The following is a 14,574-nucleotide window of genomic DNA, read 5'->3' as shown; positions in this document are numbered from 1 at the left end:
CCATATATAGTTAATTTGATTAATTGCAAGGGCTCTATCTAATTATATTTTTTTGTTTTGGTGGACTTTAGCAAGACAGTTAACTTCAAAATAAATGTTTTTCAACTCTTTTAATTAAAAAATGTTTTCAATGTTTATTTTGAGAGAGAGAGTGTGGGAGAAGGAGAGTGGGGGAGTGGCAGAGAGTGGGAGAGAGAGAGAGAAAGAGAGAGAGAGAATCCTAATCAAGCTCCGTACTGGCAGCAGAGAGACCGATGTGGGACTCAAACTCATGAACCCTGAGATTATGACTTGAGCCAAAATCAAGAATTGGATGCTTAACCATCTGAGTCACCCAGGAGCCCCTTAACTCTATTTTGTTAAAACTGCTGATGTATTCTGGCATTTGTATAGTAAATCTACTTGTCTTTTCTGAAGGAAAAAAATAAGTTCTATGAGTTATTACCAACGTACAATATTCAAATAACCAAGACTTAGTAAGAACATGGATCATGTGTTTGAGAGGGCTGTATGAATCAATCTATACTACACCTAAGAAGTATAAAGCGATTGTAATGACCTGATGTTCATTTTAATTTAGGTTGCAAGAAAGTTGAAATCATTCACCCAGTGACTGAAGTAAAAAAGTGAAAGCAAATGGGATGGTTTTAGGGCTCATCTTAAAGGAAATCAAGTCCTGTCCTTTATCATTCATTGTAATGTTTATATTAATGCCAATAAAGTGCTTTTATAATACAGGGCCATTCTTGAGAAGTAAAATTATGTCCAAATATATGTTATCTAATTTCTGTAAAATATGTGTTATGTAGTAAATGTTTAATGTAGTATTCTTAAAATCGTAGAAACTGAGGTTTGTTTGTTTTTTTCTCACACTTCCTAGAAAGCACTCTCTGAGTCCATGTTGAACCATCCATTGAAATACTTTGTCATTATTTCAAAAGAGAACTGCCATTGGATGCAAGCTTTGGGTATTTAAGATATGCCAATTGATAATAATTATGGTTAAGTTTCCAATTTTCTTGATTTTTAGCTTTAGTCTGTTGGGCTTGAACCTAGAAAAATCAGAACTACTAAGTTGTACAACCCCAAGACAAAATGTTTATATTCAACCTAAGCCAGTATGGAATGAGTCCCTTGGAGATAGGCCTTGAATTCTTTACACTTATCCCTATTGTTGTACCTAGTGCGTTGTGTGTCTCACTATACCTTGCACTCTCTTAAGGGATAATGTTGGAAACTATGAGTATCTTGTTTTTATTCTCTTAGGTTACGGGATTTAGAAGGCATTGGCAAATCACTGAAGTACTATAGAGATACTTATCACCCTTTAGATGATTGGATCCAGCAAGTTGAAACTACCCAGAGAAAAATTCAGGAAAATCAGCCTGAAAATAGTAAAACTCTAGCCACACAGTTGAATCAACAGAAGGTATGTAAAAACAGTTCCTTATACTAAGGTTGTGCCTGCATTTGGTGAGTCATGATCCTTATCTTCCTTTACCTTGTTAAAAGAAAAAGCCAGCAACTATCTGGAGGAAGGTAAGGAGTAAATCATAAACATTAAAATCCTATAGTCCAAACTTACATCCATCACATACTTTGATTTCTTGGAAGTCGTTTTTGAAAATATAAGGCATTAGAAAATAGCATGTTGGGACAGTGTTCAAATTTAATCATTTACTCATAAGTATGGTCATTTAATCATTAGTATGGAAATCTCTTTGGCACTTTGGTGGCCACAATAGTTTTGCAGTATCTTAAATAAATAAAAATGGCTAGTGTCTGTAGAAAATTAAACAGCCACGTTTGACAGAGAATTGAATTCTTTGAGATTTCTGTTCCATCTTGAGGGGACAGTAGTGTCCAGTTCCACTTTGATCAGGAATGGGGGGGGGGGCAAGGCCTTCAAGTCCACTTTTGGATAATTCCTGGGGAGTTTAGTAATTTTTGCTTTGGAAGCCCCCTGAGGCTGGGTCACTTATGTGGCTTAATCTAGAAGTTTGTAATTTGCCTCACTACATACTAAGTACAAAGGACTAAAGAGCTTTATTATTAAAGGGTATGGTTATTTCTTAGCTCCTGAGCATTTTAGTGGTTAAATAGCATAGAGTTCCTTGTTCTCTTTCTTCTAAACTCTATGTGTTTATAGATGCTGGTGTCCGAAATAGAAATGAAACAGAGCAAAATGGATGAGTGTCAAAAATATGCAGAACAGTACTCAACTACAGTGAAGGTAAGAAAATTCAGTTACTTGCATCAAGTTCAATGTTCAGGTATGTGATTCAACAAAATACTGAAGAAAAAAAAGCCTCTGCAAATAATTTCACTGTGTTAAAAAGTAAAAACAGAGAATCTTCATTTGAACCCTGTGACACTTACCTAATAATTCTTTGTGACACGTGAGGCACACGTCAGCCTCGGGTTCATTCATTTTCTCCCAATCACACACGACACCCCAGAATAAATGCATAGCTCTGAAATTGTTTTTTTTTTTTTTTTTTTAATCATTTTGTGCATGTTTGTGTATGTTCTGTCTCTCTCTTTCTCTCTCTCTGTCTGTCTCCTTTACTATTGCTAGAATATTCCCTGGAAGAGCTTGACTTTCTTAGGAGACAGTTCCCATGTTTTGAAGCTGTTGACAATGCCTGGGCTTTAGCCATCAGACCTACTCTTCCATTGCCCAGCCAGAGGAAAGGGAGACTGAATATAACTAGCATATTGTAACTAAATGTTCCCATGAACTTCTAAAGAGACCTAGGAAACTTTTCTGATCACCCTAAATATTTCTTATTTTTATTACCACCTTGGAAACATTCCAGGATTAGATAGATTCCTAAAAGTGTAGTTTTGCAGTAATTTCGTAATGTTGCTCAGTGAAACTAGGTTCCATTTCTCTGTATCGAGTCACCGAGTCACTGTAGAATGAAGTGTCAATGCTTTGCTTTAAATAATTTAGTCTTATTGACTCCATTATACAGGACTATGAATTACAAACAATGACCTACCGGGCCATGGTAGATTCACAACAAAAATCTCCAGTGAAACGCCGAAGAATGCAGAGCTCAGCAGATCTTATTATTCAAGAGGTAGTAAAAGCATGAAAGAAGGGAGGGGACATAAAAGAGAGAAACACTACTGAAAGAATTATAATTATCTATTTGTATTGTAGTAGAATATATATAATAGGAAATGTACCATTCTAATCATTTTTAAGTGTGCAGTTCAGTGGCACTCAGTATATTCACAGTGTTTTGCAAACATGACCACTGCCCGTTTCCAGAACTTTTTTCCTTGTCCCAAAAAAGAAACTCTCTACCTAAAACAATACATTTTATTAAGGGTTCTAGAAAATCCTTCGAAAAGCTTTATTCCAAGATTAAGTATTAATTACAGAGAATTATAAATGTACTTCATCATTACATTTAGAGGAGAATTGTCATGTAGTATGGTTTGCACAGCAGTAAGAAGCTCATTCCTGCCTACTTACCACTATTGGGCAGTTGTGTATTTTACCGTCACAAAGCCTAATGTTATAATTATTAATCAACATTCATTAAACTCGCTTAGAGCCACTGGAGATTGTGTTTTTATTATTTATTTCATTATTTGCAGTTCATGGACCTAAGGACCCGATATACTGCTCTGGTCACCCTCATGACACAATATATTAAGTTTGCTGGTGATTCATTAAAGAGGCTGGAAGAGGAGGAGGTAACCATTAACTATGAACAGCTAACTAAAAGGAACTATAATATTTTTGGGAAAACAAAAAAAACTGTACATGGTTGAGAAGTAATTATTTAATTAGAAAATCACAATGAGAAAGAGTAGAGGCCTAGGATTTTTTGGTTTGTTTCTAAGATTCTCTCGAATAGGGAAGACATTGTTGATCTTCATTCTAAGATGCTAATATTATTAGAGTCATGGCTCTATTTAAATTATGGAATGTTGGTAGTTTGGCAGAATTTTTTTCATTTTTTCTCACATTTGAGAAGTATACTTCTTTGAAGTATAGTTACTACGGTTAAAATGTCTACAGAAATACTACTTAAACACATTTCTCTTAAGCATTTTAAAGTGATTTACATCTTTAAGGATTTAAAACATAAAATCAATCAATTTAAAAGAAACAGGTTTTTGCACAAAATGATACTACTTTTTAAGAATTGTGGAGGTTTTTATTTTGATTTTTCCTAAAGATCTATGGTGAATGGTGAAAAGACTAAGTACCATTCTAATTTGGAGGATTTCTGTGTTTTTATTCCACATTCACAAAATATATTCAGAAGTAGAGCAAGCAGTTGATGAAAATACATTGTCATAAAAAGTTGTTGTATCTAATTTTGAAGGAATAATGCTATGCTTTATTATCTTAATGTGTTTTCTATGCCTAACCTCAGAACAGACAAAAATAGTAGACAGAATGCTAAATAAATTGTGAGGCATTAGCTGTTTTAAATTAGGCTGTTGATAATTCTGAAGATGATTATACTTAGTGTTAACACTTCTTATAATGAGAGAATGTAAATGGTAGTGAATGTCTAATAGATGTTACTTTATTGTCTACTATTTTAGTCTGTTCAGAGTTAACAGTTTTCTGCAACTAATTCACTAACGTAGCTAATTGCAAGTCTTTATAACTAGATTTCTTTGCACTTAGAAAGGAGAACCAGAATATTTGTGACCAAATAATCAGTATACATCTCTCATCAGTGAAAGAACATCTATAATTTTTTTTTACCTTTTTAGTTTTTGAGAGCTATGATTCCACTTAAAATGATATGTAGATCTTTTAGATTGCATATTTAGTAGTTAAATATAAGTCGTTTTCTTTCTTAATAGTGTATATGTGATTTGCACATACATGAGCCACTTTGCTTAGTTTATCTGATGAGGTATAATACTAGAAGTTGATAGAACCAAAAAATATTTCAGAAAGCCTGAGATAATATACAAATTAGGCTTGTCATCTTTTGAAATGTAAAAGATTCATATTGGATTGAAAGTCAAAACAGTAGAGTTTATGGAGGACCATGCAGGGACTGTAACTCAAAATAGATAGAACACATTCCTGATTAAAAATTCACCAGTAAAGGATCATATTAATGCAGCATTTTATAAAAGATGCATAGTTCGGTTTTCAGACCCAGGAAACAGTCTGCAAAGACTTACATTGGATGTCTTGGTCTGATAGCAGAATTTTTTAAATAATAAACATAAAATCAAAGAGGGATACAAGTTAATTTCAAAAGATGAAACCCAACTAAAGAAATGTTAGTGGAGTATAATGGGTATTAGATGGATAAAGAGATTTTCTAATCTGTGTTGAGAGAAAAACATATCAAGCATTAATTGATGGGATTAAAGGACAGCATGTCCTTTCTGACTTTTCATTTTTCTAACCTCAGAACATGACAGAAGAAAAAAACAGCTCAAAACCTCTTAGCAACAGCTAAGTTTTAAAAGATTTTGATAAGGAATTGAGATGAAAAAAAAAAAAAAACAGAAATTACCTCAAAAAAAATACTGAAAATTTGATATTTAAGCAGATAGCATGATTCAGTGTCACCAGTTGATCCTGATGACAAAATAAAATAGAGCACTAATTTTTGCAGGTTGTGATGAGATTTGTTTTTATATTCATATTCTTATTAGGAGAAACCATATTTAGGTTAGCAGGAAACAACGGATATTCTTGTCAAAATTATTGGGGATCAAAAATTAGAAGAAGTGGATTAAGATGTGTGGTCTATGATGTAAATTAAATTCTTAAAATTCACCAAAGCCTCTCAAAGAAAAAAAAAATCTACCTATAATAATTTTTCTACTCCTGTTTAAATTGATTCTAATTATGATAATTTTGAGTTAGTGATATGAAACTAATAGTCTTATGGTATTAATAAAGAGAAACTAAATTGGAATTATATACTAGCCCTGATCATGTAGTCCTGTAGTCAATGCAGAATGTATTCCTCCTAGCTGAGACTGATTCTTCTATCATTTGAAAAATAATTTTTTTTTATTCTATACATTGGAGCTGACTCCCTAATTATATTTTTAAAAGCATTTGTATTTAACAAATATCTTTATATTTATGGAGTATCTAAAGGTACTTGTCAAGGTGGATTCATATGAGACATGTCATTAACAACAACAACAAAATCTGTGAGTATATGAAGCACATCTTTTCTAAAGGGACTATAGCTGCCTTTGCATTAGCAACTCTGATTATTATAATTGTCATAATAAGTCAAGTATAAACAAATAAGGAATTTGGCTTGAGAAATTACAAGTTTTTATATAATTTTCCTCCTTCCCCATGTTAGGTGTTATTTCTTGTTTTGACTCTTTAAAGTAGTACCAAAACTCTATATTTCGTTTCTTTAACCATAAAACAGAGAGATGTAAATATCATTTTAAATTTCCATTGGGTGACATATTGGAAACTAAATTTTTAATTGTCATTCGGTTCCTTTATGTTCTTAGCTTGTAGGACTAAGTTGTGAGTGAAAGCTGAAAGGGCGCCGTTGTGAGTCTTACTTCCCACTTTGTCACTCACCTGTTGTGAGGGTTTTCAAAAGTATTTGACCTCCCTGCACCTCAGTGTCCTCATCTGTAAAAGGTTGGGGTCATGCTGTATGTTTCGTGAGGTCCCTCCTTTCTTGCTGTAAAATCTTGAGCCTAGCTAATTTTTAAAATGAAATTGTTCTTGAGAGACAAGAAAAGATTCTTTGGGTTAGCAAACCTGACATGAAGGATTTTTTTTTTCGCTTTTCCCATTGCCAGCTTTCTGAAGCTTCCTCTCTGGAAGGTGGTGGTGGTGGTGGTGGTGCTTGTTCTGCGATTTGTTTCCCTTGTTTTTATAAGTACTTTTATGAGCATCGCTTCAGGTTTTTGTGGATAAATTTGAATAGAACACTTTGACACTTTTAAACATCTCTTGTAGATTAAAAAGTGTAAGGAGACTTCTGAACATGGGGCATATTCAGATCTGCTTCAGCGTCAAAAGGCAACAATGATTGAGAATAGCAAACTTACGGGAAAGATAAGTGAATTGGAGAGAATGGTAGCTGAACTAAAGAAGCAGAAGTCTCGAGCAGAGGAAGAACTTCCAAAGGTCAAGGAGGCTGCAGAAAATGAATTGAGAAAGCAGCAGAGAAATGTAGAAGACATTGCTCTGCAGAAAATCAGGGCTGAGAGTGAGGCCAAGCAGTACCGCAGGGAGCTGGAGACCATCGTGAGGGAGAAGGAGGCTGCAGAACGGGAGCTGGAGCGGGTGCGAAGGCTCACCCTGGAGGCCGAGGCCAAGAGGGCAGCAGTGGAAGAAAACCTCCTGAACTTCCGGAACCAGTTAGAGGAGAACACCTTCACCAGGAGGACCCTGGAAGATCATCTTAAAAGAAAAGATTCGAGTCTCAATGACCTGGAACAACAAAAAAATAAATTGATGGAAGAATTGAGAAGAAAGAGAGACAACGAGGAGGAACTCTTGAAGCTGATAAAGCAGATGGAAAAAGACCTAACATTTCAAAAACAGATAGCAGAGGAACAGTTGAAAGAAAAGCAGAAAATTGAACGGGAAGCGAGAAGAAGAATAACTGAAATGCAGTATTCGTGTAGAGAAAACACGTCGCCTGCCTGTGCGGTCGCCCAGGCTACGTCATACAGGGGAACAGCAGACAAACAGAAAACAGAAGAACTCAAACAGCAGGTAGATGAGCTAACTGTCGCCAATAGAAAGGCCGAAAAAGACATGAGAGAGCTGAAGTACGAACTCAGTGCCCTTCAGCTTGAAAAAACTTCATCTGAGGAAAAGGCTCGTTTGCTAAAAGAAAAACTGGATGAAACAAATAATACGCTGAAGTGCCTGAAGTTAGAGTTGGAAAGGAAGGATCAGGTGGAGGAAGGGTATTCTCAACAGCTCAGAGAACTTAGTAGGCAGTTGAACCAAACCACAGACAAAGCTGAAGAAGTTTTGCAGGAAGCTAATGATCTTAAGAAAATAAAGCACAATTATGAACTGGAATTAGAATGTCTTCAACAGGAAAAAGGGAAGCTGCAAAGAGAAGTAGACAGGATCACTAGGACCCGTGCTGTGGCGGAGAGAGATATTCAGCATTTAAATTCACAAGTGAATTCTCTTCAGGCTGAGAAGGAATCCTCTAATGAAAGAGTACGATTCTGCCAGAGAAAGTCGGATCATCTAAAAGAACAGTTTGAGAAAAGCCATGCACAGTTGCTCCAAAACATTAAAGCTGAAAAAGAAAATAATGATAAGATCCAGAAGCTTAACGAAGAATTGAAGAAAAGTAATGAGTGTGCAGAAACGCTAAAACAAAAGGTCGATGAGCTCACGAGGCAGAATAATGAAACCAAGTTAATGATGCAGAGAATTCAGGCCGAATCGGCGAACGTGGTTTTAGAGAAACAGGCTATCCAGCAAAGATGTGAGGCCCTGAAAATTCAGGCAGATGGTTTTAGAGATCAGCTACGCAACACAAACGAACACTTGCATAAGCAGACAAAAACAGAACAGGATTTCCATAGAAAAATTAAATGCCTCGAAGAAGACCTGGCCAAAAGTCAAAATTTAGTCAGTGAATTTAAGCAAAAGTGTGACCAGCAGAACATTATCATCCAGAATACTGAGAAGGAGGTTAGAAACCTGAGTGCAGAGCTGACCGCTTCCAAAGAGGAGAAGCGACGAGGGGAGCAGAAGGTACAGCTGCAGCAGGCTCAGGTGCAGGAGTTAAATAACAGGTTGAAACAGGTACAAGACGAGCTGCACTTAAAGACCATAGAGGAGCAGATGACCCACAGAAAGATGCTTCTGTTTCAGGAGGAATCTGACAAGTTCAAACGCTCAGCAGAGGAGTTTCGGAAAAAGATGGAAAAGTTAATGGACTCCAAAGTTATCACTGAAAAGGATATCTCAGGCATCCAGCTTGACTTTGTGTCTCTCCAGCAAGAAAACTGCAGGGCTCAAGAGAACGCCAAGCTGTGTGAGACAAGTATTAGAGAACTTGAAAGACAGCTTCAGCAGTATCGTGAGCAAATGCAACGAGGGCAGAATGTGGAAGCAAATCATTACCAAAAGTGCCGGAAACTTGAAGATGAGCTGGTAGCCCAGAAACGTGAAGTTGAACGCCTGAAGCAAAAGATGGATCAGCAGATAAAGGAACACGAGCATCAGTTAGTTTTGCTCCAGTGTGAAATCCAAAAAAAGAACCCAGCCAAAGACTGTACCTTCAAACCGGATTTTGAGATGGCAGTAAAGGAGTGTCAGCACACCGGAGAACTGTCCTGTAGGAACACGGGGCAGCTTCGCCCAGCGACCCGATCTCCATTGCTGAGAAGGACACGAGAGTCACAGCAATCAGAGGAAAAATGGCAACATCGGGTTGTTGACCAGATACCAAAGGAAGTCCAATTCTGGCCATCAGGGGCACCGCTTGAGAAAGAGAAAAGCCAGCAGTGTTACTCTGAGTATTTTTCGCAGACAAGCACTGAATTACAGATAACTTTCGATGAGGCAAACCCTATTACAAAACTGTCAGAAATCGAGAAGATAAGAGATGAAGCTCTGTACAATTCCAGGCCACCGGTTAGGTATCAGGATGACAAATGTGCAATGGACCTGGCGAAGCTTTTGGCCCCCTTAGAGGTATACTCTGGATTCTGAGACCTTATCAACTACCTCATGTCAAGTTTCCTCTTGTGTTTTCTTTCTCTGCTACACTAAATTTTTTAATAACATTGAGCAAGATTGGCCCTTTGTAGTTCTGGCAGAAACTAATGCTATCATTTTCTAGTGATTGACTTGAATCTTTACTACAAATTATCATTCTTTAGTTTTTAAATGTTTGAGATCAAATACACAAATGTAATAGTTATACTGTGACATCTATGGTATTATATTCCGATGGACATTTTTTTCTTGAATGTTTATTTTGAGAAAGAGAGCCAGTGCACACATGCGTGAGCAGGGGAGGGGCAGAGAGAGAGGGGGAGAGAGAGAATTTCAATCAGGCTTCATGCTATCAGCACAGAGTCGGCCCCAGGGTTCAGCCTCTGGAACCATGGGGTCATGACCTGAGCTGAAACCAAGAGTCGGACGACTGAGCCACCCAGGCACCCCTGAAGAATGTTTTTTTGTTTGTTTTAAAAGCTAGGAAAACCAAGAAGTTCGCTTTAATTTCTAACAGTTTCTGGGGACACATTTCATCTTTTTTAAACATTTCATTTTTTTAAGATTTTATTTTTAAGTAATCTCTATACCCAATGTGGGGCTCGAACTTAAAACCCCAAGATCAAGAGTCACACACTCTACTGACTGAGCCAACCAGGTGTCCCTAAACATACCATTTTAACACCTTTATTGTCATCCAGGTAAACCTCACACTCTCAAAATAATATTACTTGTCCCTGAACCCTCTTTGTTTTGAAAATTTTCTTCTCTTTACTTATTTTTGTTATCGTAGGAAGTATATTTGGATTAAGGATGGGTAAAGTGACGTCACGTTCTTTAGATGGCCTTTAACGTCTCATGAATTCCTGTTACAGATAGCTAAGAGCAAGCAGTATGATATGCACACAGAAGTCACCACATTAAAACAAGAAAAGAACCCAGGTCCCAGTGCTGAAGAATGGACGCTGGAAGGGTGCAGAGCATCCGGTGGACTCCAGAGAGAGTTTATTAAGAAAGGCTCAGAACGAGAGACCTTCCAGAATTTGGATGGCGATCACGTGTGTTCAGTTAGGGACGATGAATTTAAATTCCAAGGTCTCCGGCACACTGTGACCGCCAGGCAGTTGGTTGAAGCTAAGCTTCTGGACATGAAAACAGTAGAGCAGCTGCGACTTGGTCTCAAGACCGTTGGCGAAGTTCAGAAAACTCTTAGCAAGTTTTTGACGAGAGCCACCTCAATTGCAGGGCTTTATCTAGAATCCACAAAAGAAAAGATTTCATTTGCCTCGGCAGCCAAGAACATCATAATAGACAAAATGATGGCTTTAGCATTTTTAGAAGCTCAAGCCGCAACGGGCTTTATCATCAATCCCATTTCAGGTCAGACCTACTCTGTTGAAGATGCCATCCTTGAAGGAGTTATTGACCCCGAATTCAAAATTAGACTCCTTGAGGCAGAGAAGGCAGCCCTGGGGTATTCATATTCTTCTAAGACATTGTCAGTGTTCCAAGCTATGGAAAATAGAATGCTTGACAGACAAAAAGGTAAACATATGTTGGAGGCCCAAATTGCCAGTGGGGGCGTCATTGACCCTGTGAGAGGCATCCGCGTTCCTCCCGAAGTTGCTGTGCAGCAAGGCTTGTTAAATAATGCCATCCTTCAATTTTTACACGAGCCATCCAGCAACACGAGAGTTTTTCCTAATCCCAATAACAAGCAAGCTCTCTATTACTCAGAACTACTGCGGATGTGTGTGTTTGATGTAGATTGCCAGTGCTTTCTGTTTCCCTTCGGGGAGAGGAGCATTTCCAATCTCAATGTAGGGAAGACCCATAGGATTTCTGTAGTAGATATTAAAACAGGAGCAGAACTGACTGCATATGAGGCTTTCCAGAGAAACCTAATTGACAAAAGTACCTATCTTGAGCTTTCAGGGCAACAGTATCAGTGGAAGGAAGCCACGTTTTTTGAATCTTATGGGCATCCTTCTCATATGCTGACCGATACTAAAACAGGATTACAGTTCAATATCAATGAGGCTATTGAGCAGGGAACAATTGACAAAGCCTTGGTCAAAAAGTACCAGGAAGGGCTCATCACACTTACAGAACTTGCCGACTCCCTGCTGAGCCGGCTGGTTCCCAAGAAGGATTTGCACAGTCCTATTGCGGGGTACTGGCTGACCACTACTGGGGAAAGGATCTCTGTCCTAAAGGCCTCCCGCAGAAATTTGGTCGACCGGATTACTGCCCTTAGATGCCTTGAAGCCCAAGTCAGCACAGGGGGCATAATTGATCCTCTCACCGGCAAAAAGTACCGAGTGGCAGAAGCTTTGCACAGAGGCCTTGTTGATGAGGGGTTTGCCCAGCAGCTGCGACAGTGTGACTTAGTAATCACGGGGATCGGCCATCCCGTCACTAACAAAGTGATGTCAGTGGCGGAGGCTGTGAATGCAAATATCATCAGTAAGGAAATGGGAATGAGATGTTTGGAATTCCAGTACTTGACCGGGGGGTTGATAGAGCCCCAGGTTCATTCCCGGCTGTCACTAGAAGAGGCTCTGCAAGTGGGTATTATAGATGTTTTCATTGCTACGAAACTCAAAGATCAAAAGTCCCATGTCAGAAATATAATATGCCCTCAAACAAAAAGAAAGTTGACATACAAAGAAGCTTTAGAAAAAGCTGATTTTGATTTCCACACAGGACTTAAACTCTTAGAAGTATCTGAACCTTTAATGACGGGAATTTCTAGCCTTTACTATTCTTCGTAATAGCACGTGTTTAAGTAACTGTGCATGGGGGTGATGCTGTCTACTTCATATCTGTCCAGAGCATGATGACATGAGTTAAAGAGACAGTCTAGCAACTATGTCACGTACTCAAAAGGGCTGTTTATTTCTTGAGGGCTGGAAATGGCTGACTGTTCAGAAGAGAGAATAATTTTTAAATTGAGAGTCACAAAATATTTACTCTTCTTCAAAATGGTTTCCTTTGGCTTTTAGGTTAGTCTTGTCTACCCCCCCCCCAAAAAAAAAAGGTATTTTATCTAGAATATGGGGTAAACTTGATGAACTCCAGCAAGTTCATAACATCCTTTCTTCAGAATTCCTCGTCACTGAATAGATCCAGCCTGAGGTTAGGGCTCCCATTTGTTAAGTGATCCATTACACTCATTGAAAGAGCACCTCAAAAAGCACCATAGAATCAAAGAGAAAGATGTAAATTTGTTCCCACATCTCTGAAGCTATTGTGTTTCAGATGGCCTTGAAAAGTGAAAAAGTTTTTAATTTTTCTGTACATTGTAACTTTCTTTACATATTAAATGTTTACCACAATCTCCCATTTCCAGGTGGACTCTGTAATTAAAAGTAACATTGTGTGTTGGAAAAGGGGGAAAGATTTTTCTTCATTCTGTGTATTTTTCATATGTATGTACACATTCACACCTCTTTCAGCTTTCACTTGTTTGATACTTTTCTGTGAAGACAATTGTGATTGTAATGCGAATGCAAAGGCGGCAGCAATTCAAAGATCTTCTAGTGCTTCATGAATAAAATTGAGTTTATTTGTCATATTGGTAGACCAGCTGGGAGTTTAGACTGATGATTATAGAATGTCACAGCTTCCTTTGCCACCATAAACATTTTGGAAGTACATCTGCTATGTGATGTGATAAACATGGTTAAGGAAATGAATAAAATACTCAGTAACCTGGTGTGATGAAAAAATATTTTTACATTCTTGTTTTCTGTGGAGAGGTCAGTTTCATAGCTCAATCATTTACTGGAATATATATATTTTTTTTTTACCACTCACACTTGTCAGAAGTCACTGGAAGAAGAAAAGAAAGAACATGTTGAAAAAGCCAAAGAATTACAGAAATGGGTATCAAATATCACCAAGACATTGAGAGATGACGAGAAGGCTGGAAAATCTCCCTTCTCTAAGCAAAAGGTATTCACTGAGGTTCTAGTTTAATCATAATAATGGTAGAATTTACTGAGTTGAAGCAGTCAAAGTAAAAAAACCACTTTAGTTCTTTACCTTAATTTTCCCCAATTTTATAGGCAATTACAATGATGGCCAGAGAGGTTAAACCTGCCCAAGGAATTACAGTATGCAGCAGAAGAGGTGTCTCTGATTCCAAAGCCTGAACTACATCTATTAGTCTTACTATTAGTGCTTCTTCTAATGGTTAGATCTGCTTCTTGATTATAGTGAAGAGAGTTGCTAAGGAGCAGAGTCATCCTATTTTGTGCCCAGATTAAATCCATGCACTCCTTATCATAAAGATATGGTCTCGTTCTCACAAAGGTTAACAAAAAGGTTCAGGAACAACGAATACAAACTAGGATATCAACATTATTGAGGATTTAATTTAGCTGTGCTTTGTATTTTACAAAGAAGTGTTCTCTAGTGAGTCACTGGAAATTCTAGATTATTTCCTGCACCTAAATGAATTCTTTTGTGCTGTGGGCTGTATTCTCCAGCTGCTCAGCACTAGTTGGATAGCTGCAGCTTGTGAGATGTTAGTGCTCCATGATGGCCATTGGAAGGTGCTACTTGAATCTCTCAGGACATCGATAGCTAAGGTCCAGTGTTGACGATGCTGACCTTGACACCGGAAGTGAGGCTGTATTTTAAAAAAAAAATAAGTTTCCACTAAGTTAAGCAGCATTTTTCTCAACTTGCCCTCCTGCTGCTGCCTGACCCTAGGAAATGATGGGGCTGTCATTAGCTTCCTCTTCTAGCTTTGCATCAGTGTTCAGTTGTCATCAGTTGAAACAGACATTATTGACATAATTAAATAGAAAACTTCAGTGTCTTGTCTAATTTTGCCTGTGATATGAGGGCAGATGTAACTTATCTGGGGTTCCCCTTAG

At 37.8% G+C, this 14,574-nt stretch overlaps 1 protein-coding gene and 1 long non-coding RNA gene across 14 annotated transcripts in view; one reads left to right on the top strand and one right to left on the bottom strand.

Annotated features, from left to right (window-relative positions):
* The window catches only part of DST (dystonin), a 496,251-nt gene that overhangs the window by 336,193 nt on the left and 145,484 nt on the right, over positions 1 to 14,574 (top strand). For 12 of the 13 annotated variants that reach the window (XM_058734319.1, XM_058734316.1, XM_058734317.1 and 9 more), the window contains 5 exons: positions 1,267 to 1,429; positions 2,150 to 2,233; positions 2,979 to 3,086; positions 3,613 to 3,711; positions 13,517 to 13,645. In XM_058734319.1, coding sequence (XP_058590302.1) covers positions 1,267 to 1,429; positions 2,150 to 2,233; positions 2,979 to 3,086; positions 3,613 to 3,711; positions 13,517 to 13,645 — 583 coding nt within the window. Of the gene's footprint in view, positions 1 to 1,266; positions 1,430 to 2,149; positions 2,234 to 2,978; positions 3,087 to 3,612; positions 3,712 to 6,946; positions 9,665 to 10,563; positions 13,034 to 13,516; positions 13,646 to 14,574 lie in introns of those variants that run through there. The other variant, XM_058734315.1, reaches the window with a different exon arrangement.
* LOC131514384 (uncharacterized) overlaps positions 14,048 to 14,574 on the bottom strand; it is a 35,858-nt gene continuing 35,331 nt past the window's right edge. Inside the window, exon 3 of the long non-coding RNA XR_009263048.1 lies at positions 14,048 to 14,324. This is a non-coding gene — a long non-coding RNA (uncharacterized LOC131514384). The remainder of the gene's footprint in view (positions 14,325 to 14,574) is intronic.

Source organism: Neofelis nebulosa, chromosome 6, assembly GCF_028018385.1.
Source record: "Neofelis nebulosa isolate mNeoNeb1 chromosome 6, mNeoNeb1.pri, whole genome shotgun sequence".
NCBI lineage: Eukaryota > Metazoa > Chordata > Mammalia > Carnivora > Felidae > Neofelis > Neofelis nebulosa.
This window is presented reverse-complemented; position numbering and strand designations above follow the sequence as displayed.